Source organism: Petromyzon marinus, chromosome 6 (assembly GCF_048934315.1).
Source record: "Petromyzon marinus isolate PM22_M1 ecotype Great Lakes invasive population chromosome 6, UKy_Petmar_22M1.pri1.0, whole genome shotgun sequence".
Lineage (NCBI taxonomy): Eukaryota > Metazoa > Chordata > Hyperoartia > Petromyzontiformes > Petromyzontidae > Petromyzon > Petromyzon marinus.
The window spans coordinates 9,630,670-9,657,576 of record NC_133672.1 but is presented as its reverse complement, the minus strand read 5'-3'; the positions used below and the strand labels follow the sequence as shown (position 1 = coordinate 9,657,576).

At 41.8% G+C, this 26,907-nt stretch overlaps 2 protein-coding genes across 4 annotated transcripts in view; both read right to left on the bottom strand.

Annotated features, from left to right (window-relative positions):
• LOC116939539 (uncharacterized) overlaps positions 1–10,168 on the bottom strand; it is an 82,697-nt gene extending 72,529 nt beyond the window's left edge. For both annotated transcript variants that reach the window (XM_032948054.2, XM_032948055.2), the window contains exon 1: positions 9,444–10,168. In XM_032948054.2, coding sequence (XP_032803945.2) covers positions 9,444–9,466 — 23 coding nt within the window. In that variant the 5' untranslated portion in view covers positions 9,467–10,168. The remainder of the gene's footprint in view (positions 1–9,443) is intronic.
• A 97-nt stretch (positions 10,169–10,265) lies between these two features.
• LOC116939540 (rho GTPase-activating protein 5-like) lies at positions 10,266–26,579 on the bottom strand. 2 transcript variants are annotated; one of them, XM_032948057.2, is made up of 7 exons: positions 26,389–26,579; positions 16,566–20,336; positions 15,501–15,618; positions 13,990–14,067; positions 13,377–13,508; positions 13,121–13,226; positions 10,266–12,488 (listed from the first exon to the last, which is right to left on the bottom strand). In XM_032948057.2, exons 2-7 carry the CDS (start codon positions 20,145–20,147, stop codon positions 12,188–12,190), a joined length of 4,317 nt encoding a protein of 1,438 aa, XP_032803948.2. In that variant the 5' UTR covers positions 20,148–20,336; positions 26,389–26,579; the 3' UTR covers positions 10,266–12,187. The 2 variants fall into 2 exon arrangements, with proteins under 2 accessions (XP_032803948.2, XP_032803950.2); XM_032948059.2 differs by lacking the exon at positions 26,389–26,579 and adding an exon at positions 26,244–26,380.
• Positions 26,580–26,907: the final 328 nt, after the last annotated feature.

Sequence of the window (26,907 nt, the reverse complement as noted above, 5' to 3'; positions counted from 1 at the left end):
AAACGTCAGCAATTAGGTATATGTATATTTCGTATGAAGGCCGCACGTTGTTACTGACGAACGTGTGAGGTGTGCTTTTTGTTAATTGTGCTTGTGCACCACTGCCAACGCAGCATCACCAAATAATTCGCTGCAGATAATAATAATTCTTCTTCTTCACAAGCCACTGTATTAATTATTCACTGCATGCTGGTCTGCGAAAATTGTTTGCGGGTTGGCAGCGCTTCGCAGGATCAGAAAGGTTGGGAACCCACTGGTCTAAATGATCCCACATTTCTCGGGAATGCGTGCCATGGCGTGGGAGCACAGGATTGTCTCAGGGGCTGTGCTGCCAACAGGAGGCAGCCTCGTGCTGCACGGCACCGTGGGTGTGCGGCATTCAACTCGCTTGCGCCATGCACGTGTGTTGAACTTCTTTCGCACCGTGCGAAGCCAACCGTGCTAATGGGAGGTGCGAGGGAAGGACAGCAAACGATGCTGCGCCGTGCTGCTCGCTGTGTAATAAGTAATATTTAAAGCAACTTAAAAAAAACACGCTTTAATGAAATGTACCCTACTAGTAATGGAAGAACTCCACGACTCAAAGGAAGTGGCCCCGAGACTTGCCACAACGTAAGGGGGCCGTGGTTATTTACAGCCAGCGTCAGTTGAGCGTAGACAATTCGACCCAAGTCGAAACATTACATATAAAAAAATGTTTGAAATATTTTTTTAAAAATTTAACGATAGAATATTGTATTGTCATCAGTATGACATAAGTAAACCAAGTTTTCAGTCGATACCACATTGGGAAGTGGATTAAAATTGAGTTGCAAGATTTGAGGATGCGACAACAGACAGAGTGAGTGAATAAAAAGCGTGTAATAGAAAAACACAGCCACGGGGAGGAGACTTGTTCATGTGAATAGACATTGATTCGTTATCATAACATAATTTACAGCCCTTTCACGATCCGCTGCTGGATGATGACCTCTCCACACCGTGTCAGTCATGCGGCTCTTTGACTATTCATCACCAGTACTGGTCGGTGTGGGTGGATGCGCAGGACCAGTTCAGATGTCACTCGCCACTGATACTAGCAGGAATCAAACTCACCTCTCCTGATTTAATGGGAAATAACTACTACTGTACGTTAATAAAAAAAAGGCAGCCACTAAGTGACGTAAGATGTAAATTGCAGTTCCTTGTGTGTGTGCGCTATTATAGCTCACTTAATGATGTCACGTAGATGTTACCGATTGACAGCTCTCATACACAGCGACGCAAACTCGATACACAGTACTGTACATCTAAATTAGCTGAAGCCTCCCAAAAAACACGCGGCTTGTGTGTGGCCACCCCCACTCTGAATCCCTCACCTCTCTCCGCCGCCCCCTGTGAAAACAGACGCTGCTGTGCGCAGAGTCGAGGCGCTGATGTCGCCTTTTCCTCCCTCCCCTCGACCTTCCTGACCTTTTGCTCCTGTTTCTCAATTCCTACCATCCTCTTCCTCTTATTTCCCACATTTTGTTTATCTCTTCCATTTCATGTCCTTTTTTTTCTTTGCCAATTAATTATATAATTGACTCTGCTCCCCTTCCCGTTGTGTGTAGCCACGGGTACAAAAAAAAGTTGCCAGTTACGACGAAATTTCATCAGAAATAAATCTGCAGAGGTCAAAACGTGATGCTAAAACAATATTCAAATTACGCACAAGTATACGGTTTATATAATAACAATTGCCATTTATATGCTCAAATTCACCCAAAGAGAGATGTAATAGACATTCTATGGTTATAATAACATCTGCATTGTATTGGGTGGGTGGGATTTTAATACTTTAGTTTAAACACATATTTAATCGGTACTGCCATTTTCTAATTACATTTCTACAGCGCTTTAAGAAACTGTTGCACACCACTTCATGATAACCTTTCTTTACAGACTTAAATACCACCAACCCTGGATTACCGTATTCCACTGACTGGCCTCACATTATCCGAGCCTTGCGCAATTATCACATGGCATCACTGCTGTTGACACATCACCAGCCCTGGATTACCATATTCAACCAAATGCCTCACATTATCCTCTTCTTACATCACATCACCGTTCAAATTGTGCCTTCTCTTAACTTGAGTGGGTCACCCTCACACGGAAAGGGTGACATATAAGCAACAAGAAAAATGGGCTGCCGTTTATATTTGCTGTTTAATTCTTGATACTCCCATGTGAGGACAGGCGGACGGACATTCGACCCCATTAGAAACTTACACACACACACTGCCACTGGAGGTAGGACGGAACGCAATCGACAGCGTGGACGATCCTACCAGCAAGATCCCTGCTTGCTGGCGGGGTCGTGGCGGTAATGAAGGGAAAAACGCGATCTGTTTTCTTCAAGTGAGCACTTACAACCGCAGCCCACAGGATCATATTACAGGGCGGCTGAAACGACCCTGGAAGGTGACATTAAACGTCCGGTGCCAAATCAGTCGACAGTCTATTTTATTTCGTGTGGGCTCAGAGAAGAAGGTGATACCATCTGAGATGAAACATTTTTCATTATCATGATCATCATCATCAGCAGCAGCAGCAACAACAACAACAGCCATGGTCTATTCACTGCTGGATGAAAGCCTTCCCACTTCGTGATCATCTCTCATGTACCTGTGGCGCCACTAAATGCCTGTCACTGCTAAGCACGAGCTAATCTCGTCGTTGTATCCTCAGAGTCTTCTCGGGTGCTTCCCTCTTGTGGCTTTAAAAGTCTAGAACCGGCCTCAGGATGTGCTTTGCTCAAGGCTGCTTTTCTTCAAAATCAATGTGATGTCTCTGTATATACTCCAGCCGTTTCTATCTCTCGGTGTTATTCCAAGAATGCATTCCCTCCCAATGTTTGTTGTGTAATTATCAGCTTTTGCTTCACGTTTTCAAAGTCCATGTTCCCAATCCTTATGCCATGACAGGAAATGTGCACTAATTGAACATGTTGTTCTTCAGGTACATAGGTACTGCAGTTGCTTTAAGTCTACAAATAGACCTTCAGAAAGCACCCCATCATCATCATGCTTACTTTTGGTTGTCCACTCGTTTGACTATTATTTAGTTTTGTTTTAAAGCTTTCGTGACTGCAGGGATTCATATTTTGGTTCTTTCGGTAAAGTCACGTAGAAGGGAAACAATAAAATAATAAAAATATAAAACAATAAAATCCTCACGACGTGTCGACTGCAACACAAGCAATCATCATCTGGTGTGAAAACCACAGCAAGAACATTGTCTTGCTGTGGTTTTCACACTCGAAAATTGTCTTGCTGTGGTTTTGCTTGTGTTGCAGTCGAAACGTCGTGAGAATTGTATTGTTTTATATTTTTATTCTTTTATTGTTTCCCTTCTACATGACTTTACTGAAAGAACCAAGAATATTATTTAGTTGTTAATTATTCATGTGAACATTGTACACGTATATTACACTAATGGGTATATAATTGTTCAAATTACAGTCATGCAGTAGAACCTCTCTTAACGATCACCCCTGTTAACGACTAATCGCTTCACGACGGACCTCCATAGAGCCCAGTGTATAGTGTAGTATATAGTGTAGTGTATATTGCCTCCATAGAGCCAGGTGTAGTGTATAGTGTAGTGTATAGTGTAGTGTATAGTGTAGTGTAAATTAGTGCCTCCATACAGCCCAATGTGTTCGCTTACCGACCATTCCCCTGTTAATGACGGGCTGTTGTAGGTACACTAAATATTAATTAATGCATTGATTAACCATACTTTTCGTTCATATAATGTACGTATAATGTTGTTAATATCTTTATGCATTAATTTCCATTGTTCAAATATTATGAAGTCCATTTTTTGGGTGAACAATTGTAACTTTCGATGCTTCGCTTAATGACCAAATCACTTAACGATCAGTTTCTAGGAACTAATTAACGTCGTTTAGAGGGGTTCTACTGTACACCAAATAACGTCTCCCCATTTTATGTCGCTTCACAAATACGTCGTCAATTAATACCACCACCTGATTTGCGTTGTCTCAACCCACACGTCGCCTCAACCCACACTCACGTCGCCTCAACCCACACTCAAGTCGCCTCAACCCACACTCACGTCGCCTCAACCCACACTCACGTCGCCTCAACCCACACTCAAGTCGCCTTAACCCACACTCAAGTCGCCTTAACCCACACTCACGTCGCCTCAACCCACACTCATGTCGCCTCAACCCACACTCACCTCAATCCACACTCACGTCGCCTCAACCCACACTCACGTCGCCTCAACCCACACCTCGCCTCAACCCACACTCACGTCGCCTCAACCCACACACACGTCGCCTCAACCCACACTCACGTCGCCTCAACCCACACTCACGTCGCCTCAACCCACACTCACGTCGCCTCAACCCACACTCACGTCGCCTCAACCCACACTCACGTCACCTTAACCCACACGTCGCCTCAACCCACACTCAAGTCGCCTTAACCCACACTCAAGTCGCCTTAACCCACACTCACGTCGCCTCAACCCACACTCAAGTCGCCTTAACCCACACGTCGCCTCAACCCACACTCACGTCGCCTCAACCCACACTCACGTCGCCTCAACCCACACTCAAGTCGCCTTAACCCACACGTCGCCTCAACCCACACTCACGTCGCCTCAACCCCACGTCGCCTCAACCCACACTCACGTCGCCTCAACCCACACTCACGTCACCTCAACCCACAATCACGTCGCCTCAACCCCACGTCGCCTCAACCCACACTCATGTCGCCTCAACCCACACTCACGTCGCCTCAACCCACACTCAAGTCGCCTTAACCCACACTCACGTCGCCTTAACCCACACTCACGTCGCCTCAACCCACACACACGTCGCCTCAACCCACACTCACGTCGCCTTAACCCACACTCAAGTCGCCTTAACCCACACTCACGTCGCCTTAACCCACACTCACGTCGCCTCAACCCACACTCACGTCGCCTTAACCCACACTCACGTCGCCTCAAGCCACACTCAAGTCGCCTTAACCCACACTCACGTCGCCTTAACCCACACTCACGTCGCCTTAACCCACACGTCGCCTCAACCCACACTCACGTCGCCTCAACCCACACTCACGTCGCCTCAACCCACACCTCGCCTCAACCCACACTCACGTCGCCTCAACCCACACACACGTCGCCTCAACCCACACTCAAGTCGCCTCAACCCACACTCACGTCGCCTCAACCCACACTCACATCGCCTCAACCCACACTCAAGTCGCCTTAACCCACACTCACGTCGCCTTAACCCACACTCACGTCGCCTTAACCCACACTCACGTCGCCTCAACCCACACTCACGTCGCCTCAACCCACACTCACGTCGCCTCAACCCACACTCACGTCGCCTCAACCCACACTCACGTCGCCTCAACCCACACTCACGTTGCCTCAACCCACACTCACGTCGCCTCAACCCACACTCACGTCGCCTTAACCCACACGTCGCCTCAACCCACACTCACGTCGCCTCAACCCACACTCACGTCGCCTCAACCCACACTCACGTCGCCTCAACCCACACTCACGTCGCCTCAACCCACACACACGTCGCCTCAACCCACACTCACGTCGCCTCAACCCACACTCACGTCGCCTCAACCCACACTCACGTCGCCTCAACCCACACTCACGTCGCCTCAACCCACACTCAAGTCGCCTCAACCCACACTCACGTCGCCTCAACCCACCTTCACGTCGCCTCAACCCACACTCACGTCGCCTCAACCCACACACACGTCGCCTCAACCCACACTCACGTCGCCTCAACCCACACTCACGTCGCCTCAACCCACACTCACGTCGCCTCAACCCACACACACGTCGCCTCACCCACACCCATGTCGCCTCAACCCACACTCACGTCGCCTCAACCCACACTCCCGTCGCCTCAACCCACACTCACGTCGCCTTAACCCACACTCAAGTCGCCTCAACCCACACTCACGTCGCCTCAACCCACACTCACGTCGCCTCAACCCACACTCACGTCGCCTCAACCCACACTCACGTCGCCTCAACCCACACTCACGTCGCCTCAACCCACACTCACGTCGCCTCAACCCACACTCACGTCGCCTCAACCCACACTCACATCGCCTCAACCCACACGTCGCCTCGTGTTGCGATCGAAACGTCGTGATATTTTTTTATAATTTTTCTATCTACGTGGTTTTACTGAAAGACCCATAGAATACTGCAGTTCGTCTAAGTCTGGGTGCTTTTAAAACGCTGCACTGATTTCCGACGCTAGTTTTCATTTTTCTTCCTTCTATCGTGAGTTCCATTGTTATTTTGGCCTCTGCGGATACTATCTGCAATCTACCAATAATCAACTTCATATTTGTTGCTTTCATGCTCCCATGCCTTGCTGTGACATCTTCAGTTATTGTGCGATGTCCTCTCATTTCTTTCCTCATTCATTTCCGCGGAGTTTTCTTTCGTTGAATTCATTTGTATACCACACGGATTCTGTCACGTGCTTTTTGTGGTCTCAGATAACTTGTCCTCTCTTTTTTATATATCTTGCCCCCATACTTTAAATTACTCCCCATTACAATGGCACTGTGTTTTATTCCTCAAAAGAGGCGACATACGTTATATTAGCATTTTGCTTCTCGAGGCATTTGAATCCGTTGCTATTAAACCAGTCTAAATGTCTCAGACTGCCATGTGTTTAGCCGTTTCCTCTCTTTGGCGTTATTGGAAATCTCACTTGTATCATCACACACCTGTGATCAATTCCTGTGTTAAATTGGCTGATGACACAGATGACTCTAATAAACTCGGGGTGTCCTTGAGAATCCAGTCAGGATCGTTTCTAATTTCCTCATTCGGGCTCATTGGGATCAATTTCCCAGACTTCTCCATTTTCGTCATGTCCCCGTTGGATGCAAACTCTAAAATATTTTCTTCTCCCTCATTTCTCACTATGATACTAAATGCAACCAAATCATCCACTCATCTCTTCACCTTTTATACCCATTTTCGCAATTAAGTAATCAATTATACCACTGTACAGCATGTTTTTCCTGACAACCCAATTGTATAACTTTCGTTAAATGGTCAATAAAAGCAAATGATATGCTAACCTCGTAATTTGAAAACGTTGTAATGTAATCCACTGTCATTTACCAAATAAAGAAATTGCCACTTCGGGTGGTACATGCATGTTCTGGGCCTATAGGATTATTTTGAAAGAGGCACTGCATACAATATACTGTTGCTAAGTGAGCGTTGCATCCACATTGATTTATAATCCATTTGTCAATACACTACTGGATGAAGGCCTTCCCATGAATGCCTTGTTGATCGAGAGGGTTGTTTGACCATACTTTACCACTGTGAATCAGTGTGGGTTATACATTTAATATTACAAACAAATCTATATTATGGGAATGCTTCAAAGGAGTGGAATTATATTAATGCTTTGAGAAATCCACTCTGTGTAAGCTTGTAAAGTGAGGTCTGTCATTAATATTCACATGGGTTTCCCTGTTGTGAACTCAAGCGCCCCATGTAGCTCTCTGCCCATGGGAACCTCCAGACAATGTTTTTTTCTTAAATTACTAGACAGATCTAATCTTATCAGCTTTGAGTGCAATGAGTTGTAGGCAACCTTTTTTACAACAAAACCACGAGGGGTACCATGAAGTGCATCACATTGTGTGGGTTTACCGCATGTAAAATTTAAAGTGATTTCTTGTTTAAATACCCAGCATTGGCAGACGTGGTCATCTTCTATTTATAGCCCTGAGCCTGCCGAGGAAATCCTGCATTCCTATGGCGGGGGTGAGTATCTCTCGAGAACAAAAAATATTGACTTCTCCACAAAGTGGTACCAATTGTATCGATCCCTGAGGTATGATGGGCTGAGGCAACTACCCCCCCCCCCAACCAGAATTTGGGCCACTCACTCTACTGGCCGGTGTGTGGGTGAATAATGTATTAATTCATGAATAGCACTAACATCGTGCTATATCCGCCTACAAAGACCCTCTAGCTGTTCGCCTTTTGGTGTCCTCTGGTCTAACACTGTTTGAGACGAGGCTCTAAAGACAATGCATATCCTGTCAGAGCATGTTTTTTGTTTGTATTTTCACCACAAGTATCTGTGGTTAATGCAGACATGATTCCTTGCAAAAGGTTTCAGTTTGGTGTTTTAACATCTTAACACCTCATCATGGGACCTCCTTTGCCAGACAAAAAAGGGGAAAACCAATTCTTATCCTCCTCTATTGTTTTTTTTTCTTCTTCTGGCTGCACATTCTATGGTTGGGCTTACAAGACGCGAGAAAATGAGGGACACAGCACAGGCAGCCCACCAAAGTCGCAGCTCCTTCTAGACTCGAGAAAGAAGAGAAAGGGGGTGTGGGAAGAAAAAAAACCCACCCACAGCTCGGCTTAAACAGGAAAGGAGAAATCTCCTAACTCACACTGTACCCCGAAGCAAGAATGTGCCAAATCCACCAGAACTCCAAACACGCGAGCTATTTATACTCCGCGGATCATTGCATGCATGGCCACGGATCGTAAAAGGCAACGATTTGTGCACTACCGCTCGACAATCTGTTCATGTTAAATGTAACCGGTAAATTAGTAAGCGGGCAATCTTTTTTTGTCTTGCACATTCACCAAGTTACTCGTTTGAAGGCAATGAGACGCATCCCAAATTTGCTTCCATTTCACAAAGGTTGACAGCATTTTCATGCCGCTTATTATGACATCAAGACATGTAGACAATATATGAACGATTTTTTTTTAAAACGCCATTGTTCAGAGGTTCCTCTATTGTATATATTGTACAATTGTCATGTTTCCCATTGACATTGTAGGTTATTGGATATGCTATGCAGCCTGCGATTTCCTCAGAGCGCTATTGAGAGCACAAATAGCCTTTTTTGTCAAGCTGTAACAACATGTAACGTACGTTCACGTTAACCTGAGTCATTACTTCAGGTATTTTTTTTTTACACAGGAACGTTCATATATACACACACAAGGCCCTGAAGTTAATTCTGTGCCTGTGTCAAGATATTGAGCAAGAGGCGACATTCAAACGTCAATTTTAAGGATTCTCATTTTCAGATGCAGTACACCTCTAAACAATACACTCTGAACAATACACGAATGTAAATCCAATGCTAAGAACTAGTCCATCATTACTTTCAAAGATCACACGCGTAAATATATTTCAGCAACAACAAAAATTAATCTACCCAAAATCCAGAAGCTGTAGATGACGTGCATTCCCATTTATAGCCTGCAGCATTCACCATGAAAAGTATATCACGCACCCACACAAAATGCACATGGACATTCACCCACGTATCGTCGTGGTGGGTCGAACACGCACGCAGAGCCCCAATGACAAAGATTTCGCTTCGGCGTTCGCGCACCTTTGAGGCTCGTTCGCGTGCATCCACGACCGGAGAGAAATGCACCGCAGCGGAGTTGCTCATTCAGCCTCCCTCCTCCATCGTGCCGCCGCCAGGGATGGTGGGTAACAGCACGGGAGAAGACGAAAAAACGGGGATGGTTTGGTTGCTGTGGAAACGAGATGTGCGGAGCATATTTAATCCCAGGGCCGGGCAGTGTTTGTGCTGTGGCATGTTTTTTTTTAGGAGCATGCAGCTGACGCATGGGCGGGCGGGCGGGGGGGGGGGGCACGGTAGACGCTATTGGTCCAGACACCTGACCCACATTCTCTCTCTTGGGGAAGAATGGCCCAGGTTTTGTGCCATGCCGGAGTCGGGAATAATGGCAGGGTTCCACCACACGCACATGGCACACGGGCGGCTGGATTAGTTGATCCAAACAACGCGCGCGATGCCCTTTCGATTGAAGCAAAGAAACAAACAATGCAGCCGGTTTCAATTTGCATGCAGAATAAGAGTCAAAGGGCAGCAACAGAACAAGCATATTAACTATTGCACAGCTTTAAAATGTTAGTTTAAAAAAAAAACAAGATTTTTTAAGCGGTCATTGTCACGACCTATTTCTAGGAACAAATACATTACTTGATAACAAGCTGTTCCACCATGATATAGCTCGATTAGACTTGCATCACATTACTTGCCAAACTATGCATGTTTATAGAAGTAATTTGATGTGCACATAATTTACATCGAAATGCATGTTGAGTGGCTTAATCAGCCTATGTAGTAGGGGTGACAAACTTGACTTGTAATGATAAGCAAATTCCAACTACGAAACAAAGATTTTATTATCAAGAAAGTAAAATTTATTTAATATTTGTACATAAGCAACAGGGTTCTTTCTGCAACTTAACCAGTTCAGTTGAAACCAAAGCCATACAAAAAAGCATATTAAGGCAGGGTTTCAGCAAGGCAAGTTCTGTTCCCTGTTATTTTCGTCCCTTTATAAGGCAGGCCAGTTAATTATAACAAGTAAAAAAATGCATATTGCTCTGGTTGCCATTAGAGATTTGCAGTAAGGAATAATACACTTACAAACCATCTCATTTTTTAGTATCACACAGGAACTTTACAGTTACAATACATGTTCATTTATCAGTAGAATATACTACACCCAGTGGTTTATTTCATCTTAACAGGTGGTTGGAGTACATTCATAGCATGCACTGCTTTAATAACATTATTTATACAACAGCCACAAGTTATGAACAGCACTGCTTACCTGAAAAGGCAAGTTCATAAAAGCTTTCATGATGCATTACAAAATCCACGAAAACAGCAGTCTTCAGGTGAATGGTTTGAAGCAGCCCACGATGTTACTTTGCATAATATTTAATTACGGCTTCCAAAATGTACTTAAAACATATTCCGTGTAGTGATTAAACAGCTTACGCAGCATTTAATTTAGTTTTCGACATACAAATGAAGAAATCACATCACCTGCCACAGGTTGCAGTTGTGAAAGTTACTTTTTTCTAAGTGTGATTCTGATTGTGGTATTAAGATTTAAGTATACTGGCATTTCAGCCAATTTCACAGTTGCTGTTTTACAGCCAATTGGGTAAATTGCTTAAAAAAAAGTTTTTTCCCTTAAACAGCTCAGCTGGCAAAAGGCCAGACGAGTTTTTTAGTGTATCAAAATCATCCCAATCCTCCCACATACATATATTTAAATAGCAATACGTCTGACAAAGGTAAACAAAACAGCATTGAGAATGTGAAAAAATTAAGGTTGTGTGAGTTGGCAAAACATTATTTTTAGGTCATGGTTAACCCACTTTTCATCTGGAATTTATATACAAGCTCTGTGTTCATATACTGTAACCAACCTGAACACACATTTTCTATTTATGTAGTGTCTGTAAATAAAGCATATTATGCATAATATGGAATGCAGTAAAACTATTCCAGTATGACAACACGATAACCCACAACATAAAATTAGATTCACTGGACCATAGCAACCTTCACCAAACCAATCACTAAAAAATGTCAAGTGTTCATTAGGCCAAAGCATGGCAAACCAGCAAGTCACTCAAAGGGCTGAACATACACGCAATTGTTCCTGCATTTGTACAAGTACATTTATGTTAATACAACGGTCCGATTCTAATTAAGTCCTGCAAGTACCATACTGTCCATGCCTTGAAATGACATGGGTATATAATTACAGAAATTGTATAGTTTTCCCCTAGACCTTATCATTTAAATTAAATAACATCAACTCAGCATTACAAATCCATGGGTGGTATTTAAATGAACTGCATTTTATACATAAAAAATATTAAAATGTAAGCAATTTACAATTTTCTTAGTTTACAAAATAAGCTTTATTTTAACGTGAGACCCTCAATGTATTAATCTGGATCACCTTAATGTAACCAAAACCTTTCATCACCTTTGATTTTATTTCAGCATTTTTTCATGAACGTATATAATATACCTATGCCATGCCAAAGACTACCAACAGTGAGCGTAAAAGAGATTTTAAAAAACGTTGAGCATTCAAGGAATCCAATATTTCGCTAAGAAAATTGCAGCTTTCATAGGTAATTTCCCAGGCACGGTGGCAACAGCAACTATGCTGTATTTCTTCACGGAGATCCTGGAAGGCCATTATGGCAAGTCACAGAGTAAACTATGCAAATGTCCGTTAGTGTTTTTGTTTATGCAATGTCTCTATTCGCCTCTGGCATCAGCAAAAGCTACAGCGCTATAATCTCGCTGTCCATCAGGTCTCCTCCTTGTTGTGAATCACTCATGCTGCCCGCAGTGATCGAGCTGGCTGCTGGGGAACTGGGTGCTGGGCTCGGTGCATCCACCACCTCCTCCTGGTTGTGAAACATGAAAGGACACTGGTGGATAAATGTCTCCAAGATCTGTTTGTACACACGTGTAGCCATAACGGGATCCACAACAGTGAAGTCTGGCCGCATCAGCGTGGGCCAGAAGCAAATCGAGAGGTTCTCGCTCGTCATCTTGTTCAAGCTACTGTTTTGGCTCACTCTGAAAGACAAAAAGTGCATGGGGATCAGGTACACATAGAATATTACAAATTAGAAAGCAGGAAGTAAGAATTCCATTCAACATTAAAACAAGGCGCGAAGGTAGTGCAGTAAAAGGGCCTTAATTGTGTTTGGTCATTCAGTTGGACGAAGAAATGTGTACAAAGAAATATGCAAACGCACATAATAATGAACATACATATTTTAATAAAACCACTAATATACATGTTTACAACACGAAAAACCGCTGAAAGTATGTAAGGTATGCATTTATACATTATTATATGCTGTCTGTGCTGGTATGAAAAAATGTTAATGTCATTATTGGTAGGCTGTGCCTAAAGTGTTATCGTTTTTTGTGAATGGCTTTTGTAGTTTTTTGTAAAAAATATTAAAAATATACAAACATAACATTTTCTGGGACTAACAGCAAGTAGCCCCCTGGCTATCTACATTATATAAATAAACCTGACCCTTTATACCTTGGAATAACTAAAGTCTACATAATGCTAAATGTTGTGAGTATAGTCAATTGCATCATATGCAGTTTACAACAAATGTTCTATGAACCAGCAGCCCAAAATACATAAGATGAGTTTAGGTTATACTGAGCTTAGAGCTCAATTCACTCACGTATGCAAATGTGTGATGACGCATTTGAGAACCGCCATGTTGGCCGCAGGCAATTTCTTCAGCTTCCCTCGGAGCGCCAGTAGCCTTGTAGTTTTATCTGGTATGGCTGGAATAAAAATACAGCAGATTTCAGTTTAGACTTTCCTGAACTAAAACAATGTAGCAATTATATTATATATAATATTCAGACACTAGTTGTGCAATTTACTGTTCACAATCATATTCCATTAACATGCAATATACAAAGCAAGCTTACTAATGGCCTCTATCAAGCCCTGATGCATGTCGTAAGGGATTAATGGTCCAGGAAGCTCGTTGAAGAATGCTTTTAGTGCCCCTGCAACAGCATTCACGTTGAGTTCCATGTTATCAAAGATGATGTTCTGGTCTGAAAGAAAGCACACAACCAAATATGGTTATTATATTAAAATCCTGTATACATTATAATAATAAAGACAATTTATTGCACCCGCATATTTCACGAATACCAAATGCTTTGGTTATTAATTGTATGCCCTAGTATAACGAACCGAAAATTTTGCGAAAGGATTTAGACCCAAAAGTCACAGGTCTGCCGTATTAAAATGTTGCCCTCTGCTGGCAAAGCACAGAAAAACAAGTAGCAAAGCAAGCAATACTTTACATCCAACTGTACAATTACTTTTCAAACAAATGACGTTACATATGTTGCATTACACAAGTTAATAATACATTTCGGAAGTTGATTATGGGTTCTTTCACACTGTTGATTTCAATCAATGGCAATGTTAATTTAGTAAATGAAACTGACATTGTTTTTGTTATTTAAAATTAAAATAAAATTGTTTGCAAAAAGTCTCGTTATGGAAAATTCCACCTTGTGTGCTCACCTGCATCAAATGTCCGCTGAAGATTATCTTGCTCAACCTTACTCCCACTGACCCGGTACACACCTTCCATGGTTAATCCTAAAAAAAACAAGGCACCCGCAATTGACAAGTCACTTATTACACTTTGTAAATTAGCACCTGGCCCTCAAATGATGTTGCAATATCTGCTTAATTTAATTATGGCAAAAAAAATCCAAGTTGAAGATCAAGTTGTTTGGGAATGAAATGCACACTTGTCAAATACATTCATATACAGAGTTGACAACCGGCAGCTTTGTTTATGACAAACAAGTGAAATTAATTTTAAAAAATGTGGCAGGTCATTCAAAGGGCAAAAAACAGCTTTTAAGCAAAAACATATTGCTGAACACACTGTATATATAAAATGGTGGATCATCATTAAGTGCTTTAACAATGTTAAAATGGTAAACAAAACAATCTGTTGAGTTTTAAAGTGACCAGTGCTTCCATGTTAAACTTAGTACAAGGATTTAACTAGAGCAAACAATAGTATTGAGCCCAGCCCTTGCGTTTCATTTGTGAGATTCTGCTGGTCTGGCAGGAAATTCCTGTTAAAATTTGCTGGCAGAGACGTATCAGATTTTAAAGCACCCTTCTCTCCGAGTCCCACTATTGAAACCATTTTCTCATGGTTCCAGGACTTCTTTCAGGATGAGCATCTCATCATTATTTAGACAAAGGTGACAACTGACTAAAAACTAATACACAAGAAATAGAAATATTAATTCTGCAAAACTAGAAAAAGACAGCTTTAGTTAATGGTGTGAGCTCAGGAAACAACTTGTAAAAGACAATCACTCTACCCACCATTGTGATCTTTGTAACAAGGCTTTTTTTATCACCACACCAGAAATCTACACTTGTCTCAGTTTTTCTTCAAGACCTCTATCAAGAAACTGGTAATATTGTATACGTTACATTGAGTAAAACCTTTGCAATAAGAAATTCCTGAAAATACGTATTTCCCCAAAAGTAAATACTTGATTTACAAAATGTTCCTTTTGCCATGATATCCCTGAGTAATAGATGGCATTATTAAATTTAAAGACTATTCCTATGGTTTTAAGTGAAGATTGGACTAGTCACTTGGACATTATGCCAGTGTTGAAACATTAAATCCCACCTCATAGTATTTCATACCTTTTGAACATTTAGTGCTATTTTAAACTTTTATACCGCTTGATAATTACTCAATGTTACATATAAATTAACCGTGTTTTCTTCCTTAGAGTATGCCTAATTTTTATTGTACGTTGCAGTATGTGCTTCTTTTATCCCCCGTTCTGGATTGTTTAAGCGACTCTCTCTTTTTAGAGACTTGGTCTCAATGGGCTCTCACCCAGGCTTAATGTTTCACTCAGACTACTACAAAGATACTGTAATACTACAGTAAACTAGACATGTATAGAACTATATGAATAATGTAAAGGTACAGCATCCCACTATAGTGTGCTTATCATACTTTGACAGGTTAAAACAATATATCTCACCCTTATCTTCAATGAATGTAATGCATTTTTCCACAAAGAGTGGGACAAGATTGTCTGGTGACTGAGCCACCTCAGTCAGTGGGTGCCCAAAGTAGTTTTTCCCTTCTGGTTTGCGGGTCTGCATGTGAAGAAACATTGGTAGTCAATATGCAGCAATCAACCTTCCACTAATAACGCTTTAGTGTATCTTATTGCATCAAGGTGATGTAAAACACTCGACATGTAATCAATGGCTTTACTTTTGGCATGCGACAAAATAATGGATTATTAAACTTATCAGAACACCAAACTATGTATTTTTGTTGTCATACGAACTCAAACAAAATGCCTAATGTGCTTAAGTGGATAGTCTTTACAACTACATTTTAGATTTCAGTAAAACATATATTCTTTTAATATGAAATTGGTATTCACCATGTTATGTAATGAAACGATGGACAAATGTATAATGAATGGATATAAATCACATTGAATGTAGCTCTAAGTATGCAAAGAATGTCAGTTTTGGGCACATCTATTTTAAGACTCTCAAGATACCTCAAATTTAAATATATTCATCAACTGAGATCATGGAAGCTCAATCCATTGGAAGAAACAAGTAACATACAGATTTCAGCATTTGCTTTCTGACGTGAGAATATATTGCACAACACAATGGTGTCATGTTATTCAATAACGGAAATTCTTTTGATTCAATATTTTACTATAGCCGTGACACATTTACACCATATAACAGGCGAGTAAAATTGCAAGTTAATTAAATTATTAAACTCAAAATGCATGAATCAAGTTTAATGTGAGAGATTTGATGCATATAACCTGAAAGCAGTGAGTTCACGTAAGCACTGCATCCACTGGAGGCACTACATTCACATTTAAAAAATATTCTCAAATCTAAATGTTGGCCTTGAATTGAAGAAATTATTTAAACCACAGTCGAGAATTATTAAATAGCTACTCAATTTCCTTTGAATATCCAAAACCTAAGCCAGTGACTAATAAATACAATTAGTGTGCACGTATACTCGTTGCATTGTTTTCTTATAATTGACTAAGTAAATGTACCTTTCTTCGACGTATAGACCTCTTTTCATCCATGTCTCCATACTTTATTCTGTTCCATCGTCGCGATTGGCGGGCTGGTGATGGAATGTGTACATCTGGATCTTCATCACTCCCATTTGCGGGAGAAACGATAACCTCTGGAGGTGCAGTCCGCCGTGGTTTAAGCCTCTCAGACCTCTGCTTGTAAGGAACGGGCTTACGCACTATGGTGACTTTACCGTCCAGTGGGAAAACATCCATGCCGTTATCCATGCTGCTGCTTGCAACCAACTGGCCTCTGGTTTTGCCTTGTTTGTTATCCTGAGGAAGTATGTAAATGAAATCTGACACGGGTCTATATTTGCTAATAGCATCAATGGGATCAGCATAGTCCTCCCGATCAATGTCATCAAAAGACTTTCGCATTGGTCGTTTTGTCATTTCCCTTGAAATACGCATTTCTTCCACTTTTCTGTTTAGTTCAACTGGATCTGGCTTCGGCATTAGCTTTGGTTTTGTAGGTACAGCAGGGCCAACTGTGTAGCCTTTTGCAGCTGCATCTTCATAACCAATTCTAGGCGAGCTGAAAGCAGGAAAATGGCTAAAAAGCTGATCTTTGCTCAGGTGAGGCATAGATTGGGATTCAGTAAAATTTCCATGTGATCTTTCACAGATTGCAGGGGCTGTCTCACCATCATCTGCCAAACCGAGTGTGCTTGAGCTCACACTCGTCAAATCAAAAGAAGATGAACCCACTGGCTCTCCTTCGCTCATGTCCCACAGGTTCATTGACTCTTCAATCTGTGACTTTCGACTGCAGACAGAGCTAAAGAACTGCTTAAAATTTTCTGTCTGGTTTTGGAAGTGGAAAACCGTTTCAAATTTGGCTGTTATGTCTCCAGCAATTTCATCCCCTTCCACCACCAGCTCCTTGGTGACATCATCCAAAAATTCAAAATCTGTATTTGTGATGGCCAGTATGTATATGGGTATCACATCGGGAACATTTGAAAGGAATGCCCTTAGCATGGCTAAAGAGGCTTTTCTATTCGCAGAGTAAACAAGAATGTGCCCATGAACCAATTCTTCTCTTCGTAGGAAGGCTGAGTGGTAAGATATTGCAGTCACCTCCACACGCCTTCTCTGTGACCCCAAAATCAAATCCAACAGCATGGTGTGATTCTCTCCACTTTTTCCTATGCTGCAAAATTGTGAATCCAAGAAAGGTGCTAGGACACGAGCTGGATCGATGGCATCACCACACATGACGCACATGACAATTTTGAGATCAACCTCGGACAGATCTTTAATGCTTGGAGATGGATTTATCACAGAAGGCCGGACTGTCCTTGCTTCAAGAAACTCGCCAAGTGCTTTCTTTATGTTTTGTTCATGGAATTTGCAGTTGAAGGTATTTCCTTCTGTCGGGCTGTCAACAAATGGGCACTGCAGCTTATTTGCTAGCTCTTTCCCTTGTATCTTCAATGTTTTTTGCATGACACTGGATTGCTTCTTTTCGTTTGCCATGAGCAATACTACTGGTAGGTTTGAGTTTTCTTTTCTGCTGGTGTATTGCGATCGTAAGCAGTCTTCAATGTAATGCATTGTGTCAAATGAGTTGAACACACACAAACATCCATGTGGTTTGAACCCATCGGCCTTCAGCGAGTTCAATGCTTTTTTCATGTCCCCTTCAACCATCTTCAATCTTAACTCGTATGTCTTGTCATCCAAAACATATTCATCCTCTTTCAACTGCCCCTTTATTTCATCAGCAAGCTCACCTGCCAATTTACCTTTTCCTAGGAGCAGAATATTCAATCGATCCATGCCTCCGCTGTCTGAAATGCAACAAGACTTGGGCCGGCTGAGAGGCTGGGCTGGCCTTTTAGCTAGCAGCTCCTGAATTTGAATATCCATGCAGGTTTGACCACAAGGACATGTTTCAATTGTTGGATGATACACAAATCCAATACGTTTGTACAGCAAGGCTTGTCTCTCAGCTTGCAACTTCTGTAGTGCTTTATACCTTGCCTCATCTTTTATCTCATTATTTATTGCGGCCATTTTCTCATGGCTTGGTGTTGCATTGACATCAAGGTCGACAAACAAATCTGAATGCTCCATAAGCATCTCCAGAAAGTCATCTTTTGCCTTTTCTGTTATTTCTTGCTGATGTTTTGCATAGATGTCTATTTTGTCTATTTCAGACAAATGCTGGTATGGTTCCTCATCTTTCAGCAGCCCACTCACTTCTTCCCAAGGTTTTCCAGGCTCGACAATGTAGCTCTTTCCAAGAATCGTTTTAAATTGAACTTTCATTTCTGCCTTCCACCTCAGCGCTTGAAGTTTTTTAACATGATCATTGAAAACTGTTTCTGCCTCTTTCTCCTGCAGGAAGTCATATGGTATCCTTAGGTCCTCTTGGTTCTCAATGTGCTTGCTATCTTCCCACCGTTCACTTAGCACAATGAAGTACGTTCCAAAGTCCAACTTCTTTTCTTTCACAAGGATCTGTACTTCATCCCAAGTCAGGTGTTCAATTTCTTCCAAAGCAGGGACAAGGATCTCCAAATCTCTAGACAGATTAGCGAGGTATTCTGCCTTTTTTCGCAAAACAAAATTATCTTTAAGCCTTACAAGATGTTTTTTGAAGAGGTCTTTCGCATTCTTGCAACCCTTGAGATTGATGTAATTTTGGTAATCCTTTACATCACACATCCTCCTTGACTCAAAAAGCCACTGAGCATGAAAGTCATTCACACATCGAACAAGCAGCTGTTTAAATTTTTCTGTGGCAGCATCAACAATCTCCTTTTGCTGACGTGCAGCATCTGCATAGGGAACGATCTTGGGCTTCACTCTTGACTTGTCAATTATTTGTGCCAGTGCAATGAAAGCCAGCTCTACGTTGACATTCTCACTCGCCGATGTTTCAATCAAAGGAATGCTGATCTTTCCCTTGGTTAGAAATGCCTGCAGTTCCCGGACACAATGATCATGCATGATGTCACACTTAGTGGCAACCAACAGAATTGGTTTCTTTGTCTTAGCTAGCTGCTTGTACAAACTGCTAAGAAATTCCAGCTGATTATCTATTGGTCTGTTCTGCACTTGGCTCACATCGCAGCAAAGCAAGAAACCATCAATGTTGAGTTTCCCATCTGGCATTTGCTTTTGTTCAAAATCTTGCTCTATTCCAAGCTGGTCAGTGCAGATGTACATTAACTTTTCTGCTGAACTTAGCTTTGTCGCTGCTGCACGTTTGACATAAAGTTGCAAGTTGGTACTTCGATGAGGCTGGAAAGTGGCATCGTCAATGAATTCGGTCTGTTCCACGACACGAAATGAATATTCCCACCCTTCATCTAACTTTTTGACTTCTCCCCAGTAGAGAAAGTGGTCATTATTGACAACACGACCACCAAAATCGCTTTGACTAATTAACGATGTGTGCACATCATAGAAATCATCTTCCTTTGATCGAACAAAACGGTTGCATAAGCAGGACTTCCCAACTCCGGCAGATCCCTTTTCTTTTTCTGTACCCGAAAGGCCAACAACACTAATGTTGAATACCCGAGTGTCTTTGTGTTTAGCCATAATCGTTATCCCATTATCTTGATGGGAAAAGAGGTGCTGGATGGTGTAGCTTGTTCCATGTATAATGAAAGATCGTTGAGCTGCAATATGGAAGTAGTGTTTTTCCTCCTAAGTGCATGAAATAAAAGGTTGTCTTTGATAATGCAGATGAGACTCCATCCAGGGTTTACATGTGTCCTGGTTGATAACCTGCAGAAACATCAATGAATAAATTAGTCTCATTACAATTCACATTTGACATTGTAAGGAAAGTAAGAATATAACAATTAAAAACCTTACAATTGTAATATTAGTATCTTCTGCATTTTGGCTCATGCAGTGTATTGAATGATGCGTACATTTCTCATTATTTTTGTCACTTCTTTTGAGAAGATTACTTAACACATCCTCGAATTGTTAGAACACCATTACACATTTAATACAATGAGTGGCTTTATTTTCCTTAATAGTTATGTGTTCATTTGCAGTGTATAGCAGCAAAGCCGCAATTGACACATTTGGCAAACATGCTGTACAATTTTGGCAGCTTCTTGGAATTAACCAAATCCAGAGAAAGGGCATGTATTACGATAATTTGTATTAGTATCTAGGCACACCGTGACATTAATTACAATACAGTACTTAGAAATGCAATTATTATTAAATATCATTATTAAAATGTAAATTAGAAAGAAAGTTGAACTACTTAAAAAACAAAAAGTGAATAACCTACCATCACGTATACAAGTCTAAGAAGAAGATTACATCACTACCAATGTTCTGGCACTGCATATCATTTATATAAGCCACTTAACATTCAACATGTGTTTTTGTGTGTCCTTCAGACACATGCTATGCTTGCTATAGCCAAAATTCGCCTGGGTCTATAAATTGTAGTATTGAACTATCGCAACATATTTATGTCTATTGCTGCAAAATATGATGTTGAAATCTTATGTACAGCTTGCACCTTTTTTTGCGTTTGTAATAAAATAGCTTTACGTATCAGTAATATCAAAATAAGAATGTCCAACAGAAAAAAAATATTTACTAGTCACGAAATACGTTACTCGTATAACACTATCCACACGTTATGAACCACTTTCACAGCTAATTTGCTATATTTCCTTTGGAAATAATCGTAATTAATATAATCTACACAAAGTACCATGCACAAATAACTTTGTTTATACTGCATAAGCCTAATCATGAATCAGAGTACTAAAAGTGATTCTGTTGACCAACACAAAAAGTTGCTGAGTGTATTTTTTAAAATGTGAGTTGCCAAACGTCTACATCTTGAGGCAGGAATGAGCAAGCATTAGCAGCACATGGCCCATCAGTCTGCACGATTAATACAAAAATCACGAAATGTATGTGCATTTACATATGCGTTCTTTTTATGTACTCTGTGACAAAGAGTGCCTGAATGAAACTGAAAATTGCTTAATTTTTTTACTACCCAGATTTGATATATATTTTGACAGTTTTGTTAGTTCCAAGTCATTAATCGTACTTGTGAGATCAATGCCAAAATATGTGGTACCAGATCAACAAGTTTTACAGCATGCACCAGGTCGCCAATACTGGAACTGCAAATAACTGCAAATGCACATTTCAAAGGCTGCAAACGGCATATAAAAATTGCTTGTGGTTATATATTTTAAGTCATGTAAAAATATACAACACGGTATATCAAAATAGTATTGTTCTACAACTTAATATAAAATATTCCAAAACCAACATTTCACTACAAACTCAAATCACTTTCGTGGCAAGATCATTGAACCATCACAAACATTACTTGTTATGTCCATCAACATGGTTAAATAGGAAATTGCTAAATGCCAAATTGTTTTAACATTTAAATGATCACAACACTGGATATTAATATTGACCACATTTTGTAATCAGCAAACGCTTTTGTGAGCCTACGTGAGCTTGCAGATTCCTTCTTAGACAACGTCAAGGCAACACACAAGATTAACGATACCCAAACGCACTACAATAATGTAAACCATGCAGGGCACAACGCATCCCTTATGATAGGGCACAATCTGGAAAGGAGTGTATACCGTGTGGACAATACTTTCCACAGCGTCGAACAGACCGTAATTAAACCATCAACGACAGCACCACAGAAACCTAACACTTAAATTGGTACGCCACGTGAATCAGGTATCCTAATTATCGTTTGATTAACTTTAAAAGGCTCAACGCCCCCCACCCCCCGAAAGGAACGCGCGCACTGGCGCTGTAAAAATTCCCCGGCCTCAAAATGAAAGATTTTCTGAACTTGGGCCCTTTTAACAGTACAACGTGGTCAACACACGCGCGCACGCATTCTACGGCCTCGATCTTAAGCGCTCCAAATAAACTTTGGTCTTGTAGTATACTACGATAGAACCGCAAAAAATGTCGCTCATTAATATAACACGGCGAGTTTAATACCGAAGCAACTAGTGCGATATAATACGTACCAAGGTGTCATAACACTGTACTGTATTATCGTGACAGCATTGCATCAAGAGTACGAATATAGTAAACGGTGTTTATTAGAGATTAAATAGTATCATTACAGTGGTGCGATGGTATTTCAGTGATAGTAGTAGTACTTGTGTCAGTTATACTGGAGCATAACTGCATTACAGATCGTAAACTGGTATAATCTTGTCTCGGTATGACATTATTCAAGTACTTTTAACAGTGTAGGTGTATTATAGTGTCAGTAATAGCGTGTTAATATAGTACTATACTGTACTTGATTCATGACCTAGTTTAATAGTGGGATAGTAACGAATATAGTAACAATATTGACGTGCAAATAATTTGGTAGTGCATGGTGTGTGTGATGGTGCTATGTTGTCATAATAGCAGTATAATGGTTTTGCAATGATATTATCGTTGGATCCTTGACTATTGGGATCACAGTGCAATGTTTTTTATATAGTGTGACAGTATGTGTAGTCCTGTGACAGTACTATGTGACAGCATGATCATACTATTTACTGTAATTATACTGTAGTTCACAACGGTTCAATGGTATTTAGTCACGTAACGATGCATTATAGTGCGACGGCCTTTTGTGTTAACGTGTAATGCTATTCTGAGTGTGATTCTACCGTGGTCTATACCATAGAAGTGCAAAGTGGCACTGTTATAGTGTGATGCTATGGAGTGATGCATGGTAATGTATGCCACAATGATAGTGGTTTGCTGTAGTAGTACAGTAGTGTCATGGTAATTTAGTAATGGATTGCGATTCGTATTGTGCGTTAATAATATACTATTATAAATTATCTGAATGTGTAATTAGGTTTTGGTGCGATGGTATTCGAAGTGTTATTGTATTTTGGGAGTTACAATGTAAAGACATCGCATGATAAGTTATGGTAGAGCAAGATATTGTTACGTATCGTGATAGTACTGTGTGATGCTATCTGATGGTGTAGAGTGTACTGTATTCGTTACATTAATACTGCAGTAGAGTACTGTGGGAATTAGTGTGAAGGCAGTCACGGTATCGTGGGATATTGCAGTATCACGGTATAGTGTGATGTTGCGGTGCGATGTAGGGTCAGGGTATAATGCGATAAAGTTTAATGATAGTGTAATAGTACTTTGGAAGCAAAGTGTGATGGTTTCGTGATTTCATCGTATGACACTACCTTGGTTTTAGTACCCGATGTTGTAGTGACGTCCGTGGGATGGCTTTTGTAATAAAGTGATGTTAATTGTAATAATGTACCAGTAATTGTGGTATTGTGATGTAACATTGTCATGGTATTAAGACATTCTACAGGGTGGGCCTGATGTATTGTGATCCCCATTTAATTCGATAAAACTTTTTATTTTTTCAACAACGGTTTATTCATAACAAAAAATTGATACGGAAAGGGAAAAAATGTTAGGGGTCAATTAATTGGGGGTCACAAGACACTTGGGCCACCCTGTAGTGTAATCGTATTGTTATTTTACAGTGTTACAAGGTATTATGGTAGAGTAATCTATCATGGCACTGAATTGTTAAAGGGTGACAACATTCGCCTGTTGGTGTGAAAGTGTGCAGAGCACTATGGTGTCAATGTAGTAATTATCAGTGTTATGGAACTTATACTATACTGTGGTGTAAAAATGTGATGGTATCATGGTGTTATGGTATTATAGTGAGACAGTAATTAATACTACAGGGTAAATGTGTCGTACAGTGTTATGACACCGGTGTAAAAAGTGTTAACATGAGGGTGTACCAAGGTGTTCATTCAATGATATTGTCCTGTCAATGTGGTAGCACTGTGGAGCGTTTACACAGTGTGACTATACAATGGTGTTATAGTGTGATGTTATAGTACTACAAAGCCATGTTAAAGTGTGGCAGAACTACAGTGCGAAAGTGCAGCGATAAAATGTGATGTATCAAGACATTCTAATGCCGTGTGGGGGCCAAGTAGTTCGATCCCTGGCCACGGTTAACATCGGTAGCGAGTGGCACGTGAACCGGTCTTGTACCCTGCTTGCCCACCTTCACCAACCCGCACTGATCAACAACTATTTTCTATTTTACCTGGTAATGCCCAATGAGCTATGTAGCTCTTTTTCAGAAGCGGTCTGGCCACAAATCATTGCTAATCTTAGTGGCTTGTGGAAATTCCTAGCAGCCAAATAGTCTAAAGCGCATGTTTCTAACCAACCATTATGACATTGTGCAGCATAGGACTTTAAAAAACATTGTAAACTATAGTTTATTAATTGTGCGATAGTATTGTTACGGGGCCTGAATGGACTGTAGTGTTTAGAGTGTGATGATAATTATAGCATAATCGTGTGTTGTGGGTGAGGTATTGTGATGTTATAGTGATACTTTACTGGTCTTCAGTTTTTACCTGGTAAAACAAAATGAGCTGTAAACTTGATTTGGGCCTGTAGAGTCAGTGAATGTCCTGGTATGTGTTACTGTGGTGTTAAAAGTGTTTCGGTATTCTGGTGAGCGCGTTAACCGATACACTCACCGCTCTCCACCCTCCCCCATTGGTCGACTCCGCCTCAAATGAGTACCTGGGTGCCTTTATAGGTGCTTGCTAACAGCACTTGCCCCAACAATCTGTTAAGGCTATACGAGGAATGTTTGTCTTTGGTATTCTAGTGCGATGGTATTTTTGATGTTATGCTGCGATGGAACTGTGTGTTACAATGTGATGGTACCGGACTGTACAATGTAACGAGATTGGTATTGAGCACTGTGATGTTATCATATTATTGTCTAGTCTTGCATGTTTCAATGCTTAATGTTGTCTATGATGTCCTAACGTCTTGTGGCGTAATGGATCCATGCCACTTGTGATGGTATCGCGAGTGCTGATACAAATTCTATTGGAGCTTTACAATGTGGGATTGTCATTTTATAGCGCGATGTAATGCACTACGTGTGTTAAAGTATGGTGGTACCGTATTTACGCTATAGTGTGACGGTATAGAGTGATATGCCACTGTTGCTTTAGTATAATGCTGTCCTGTTAGTATGACTTTACTGTCATTGCCATGTGCTAGAGTTATAGTGTAATGTTAAAGTGTAATAGTATTGCCGAGATGTAACGTGATGGTATTATGGTGATAGCACTTCGCCACTGCGATGGTACTACTTGTTGTGATGGTACTGTGATGTTACATCGACTGTGCTTCCAATGGAAAACTCTGCTGCATGGATCTTTCATTAAAACCTCCAGGACATCGCCGCAAACGATAGGCATTATCTTTAACCGAGCAAATATCACAACCACGCGCGCACACACACACACGCACCCACACTTCCACAGAAAAATGCAACGTTTACACAACAGCCACTGAAGTATCAAGTAAAACAAGAAGGAAAGAGACTGTAAAAGTAAATGCCAAAGGCTTCGACAGCGAAGGAGACCGGGAGGGGGGAGAAGGGGCGGGCGAGGGAGACCGCCGCCGCCGCTGCCCTTCCGTGACCGCGCAAACTTTTCATCTCTCAACATTCAACAAACGAGCAACAACTACAACTAAACTACACGACCGCCATCGCAGAGTCACCCACACACCTCTCGACTCGCCGCACTCCGTCAACAATTGTGCCTTTTAAGTTTCTACGTTTACCGTGGAGGAGGATGAGGCGGTGGAGGGAGTACGCGGGGCGAGGCCACTAGCAGAGAGAAGCGGGCCCGGGCGGGCACGGCGACGCTCAGCCGAGCACCGCCTTATAATTAATATTACTACTTCAGCTCGTTAGTATTATTATTACCTCAGCACAGCGCCGGGAGACGTCGGCGACGCAGCTGACGGCGAGTTTAGGTGACTTGAGCGGAGACAAAAAAAATGAAGACTTTAAAAGTGCAAAAGGCGCCCTTCCTCGCCTCCCCTCAACGCCTTCTTCGTCGTCGCCAGAGCCGCCGCGGAGCTTAGGGGCGGGGCCCGCGGGGAAGGGGGCGGAGTGGGGAAGGGGGTGGGGCGGGGGGGGAGGTGACAGTGGCAAGGGGGCGGGGAACACCCCCACACCCCCCCCCTCGGTCGAAAAAAACGGGGCGGGGTAATAGGGAGGCGGGGCCGGAAATAAGGCGGGGCGCTCGCGCACGCGCACTTCTCGTCGTCGCGCGCCGCCCCTCCCCACCGCCGACAAAATGGCGGGAGAAGTTCGCGCCTCACTGCGCATGCGCGAGGTAAAGCCCCCCCCCCGTGCCCCCCCCCACCGAAAGCCTCGCCCCGCCCCCCACATCCTCCACCACTCCGCCCAATCAACTGGTGGCCTCACCGAAGCAATTGC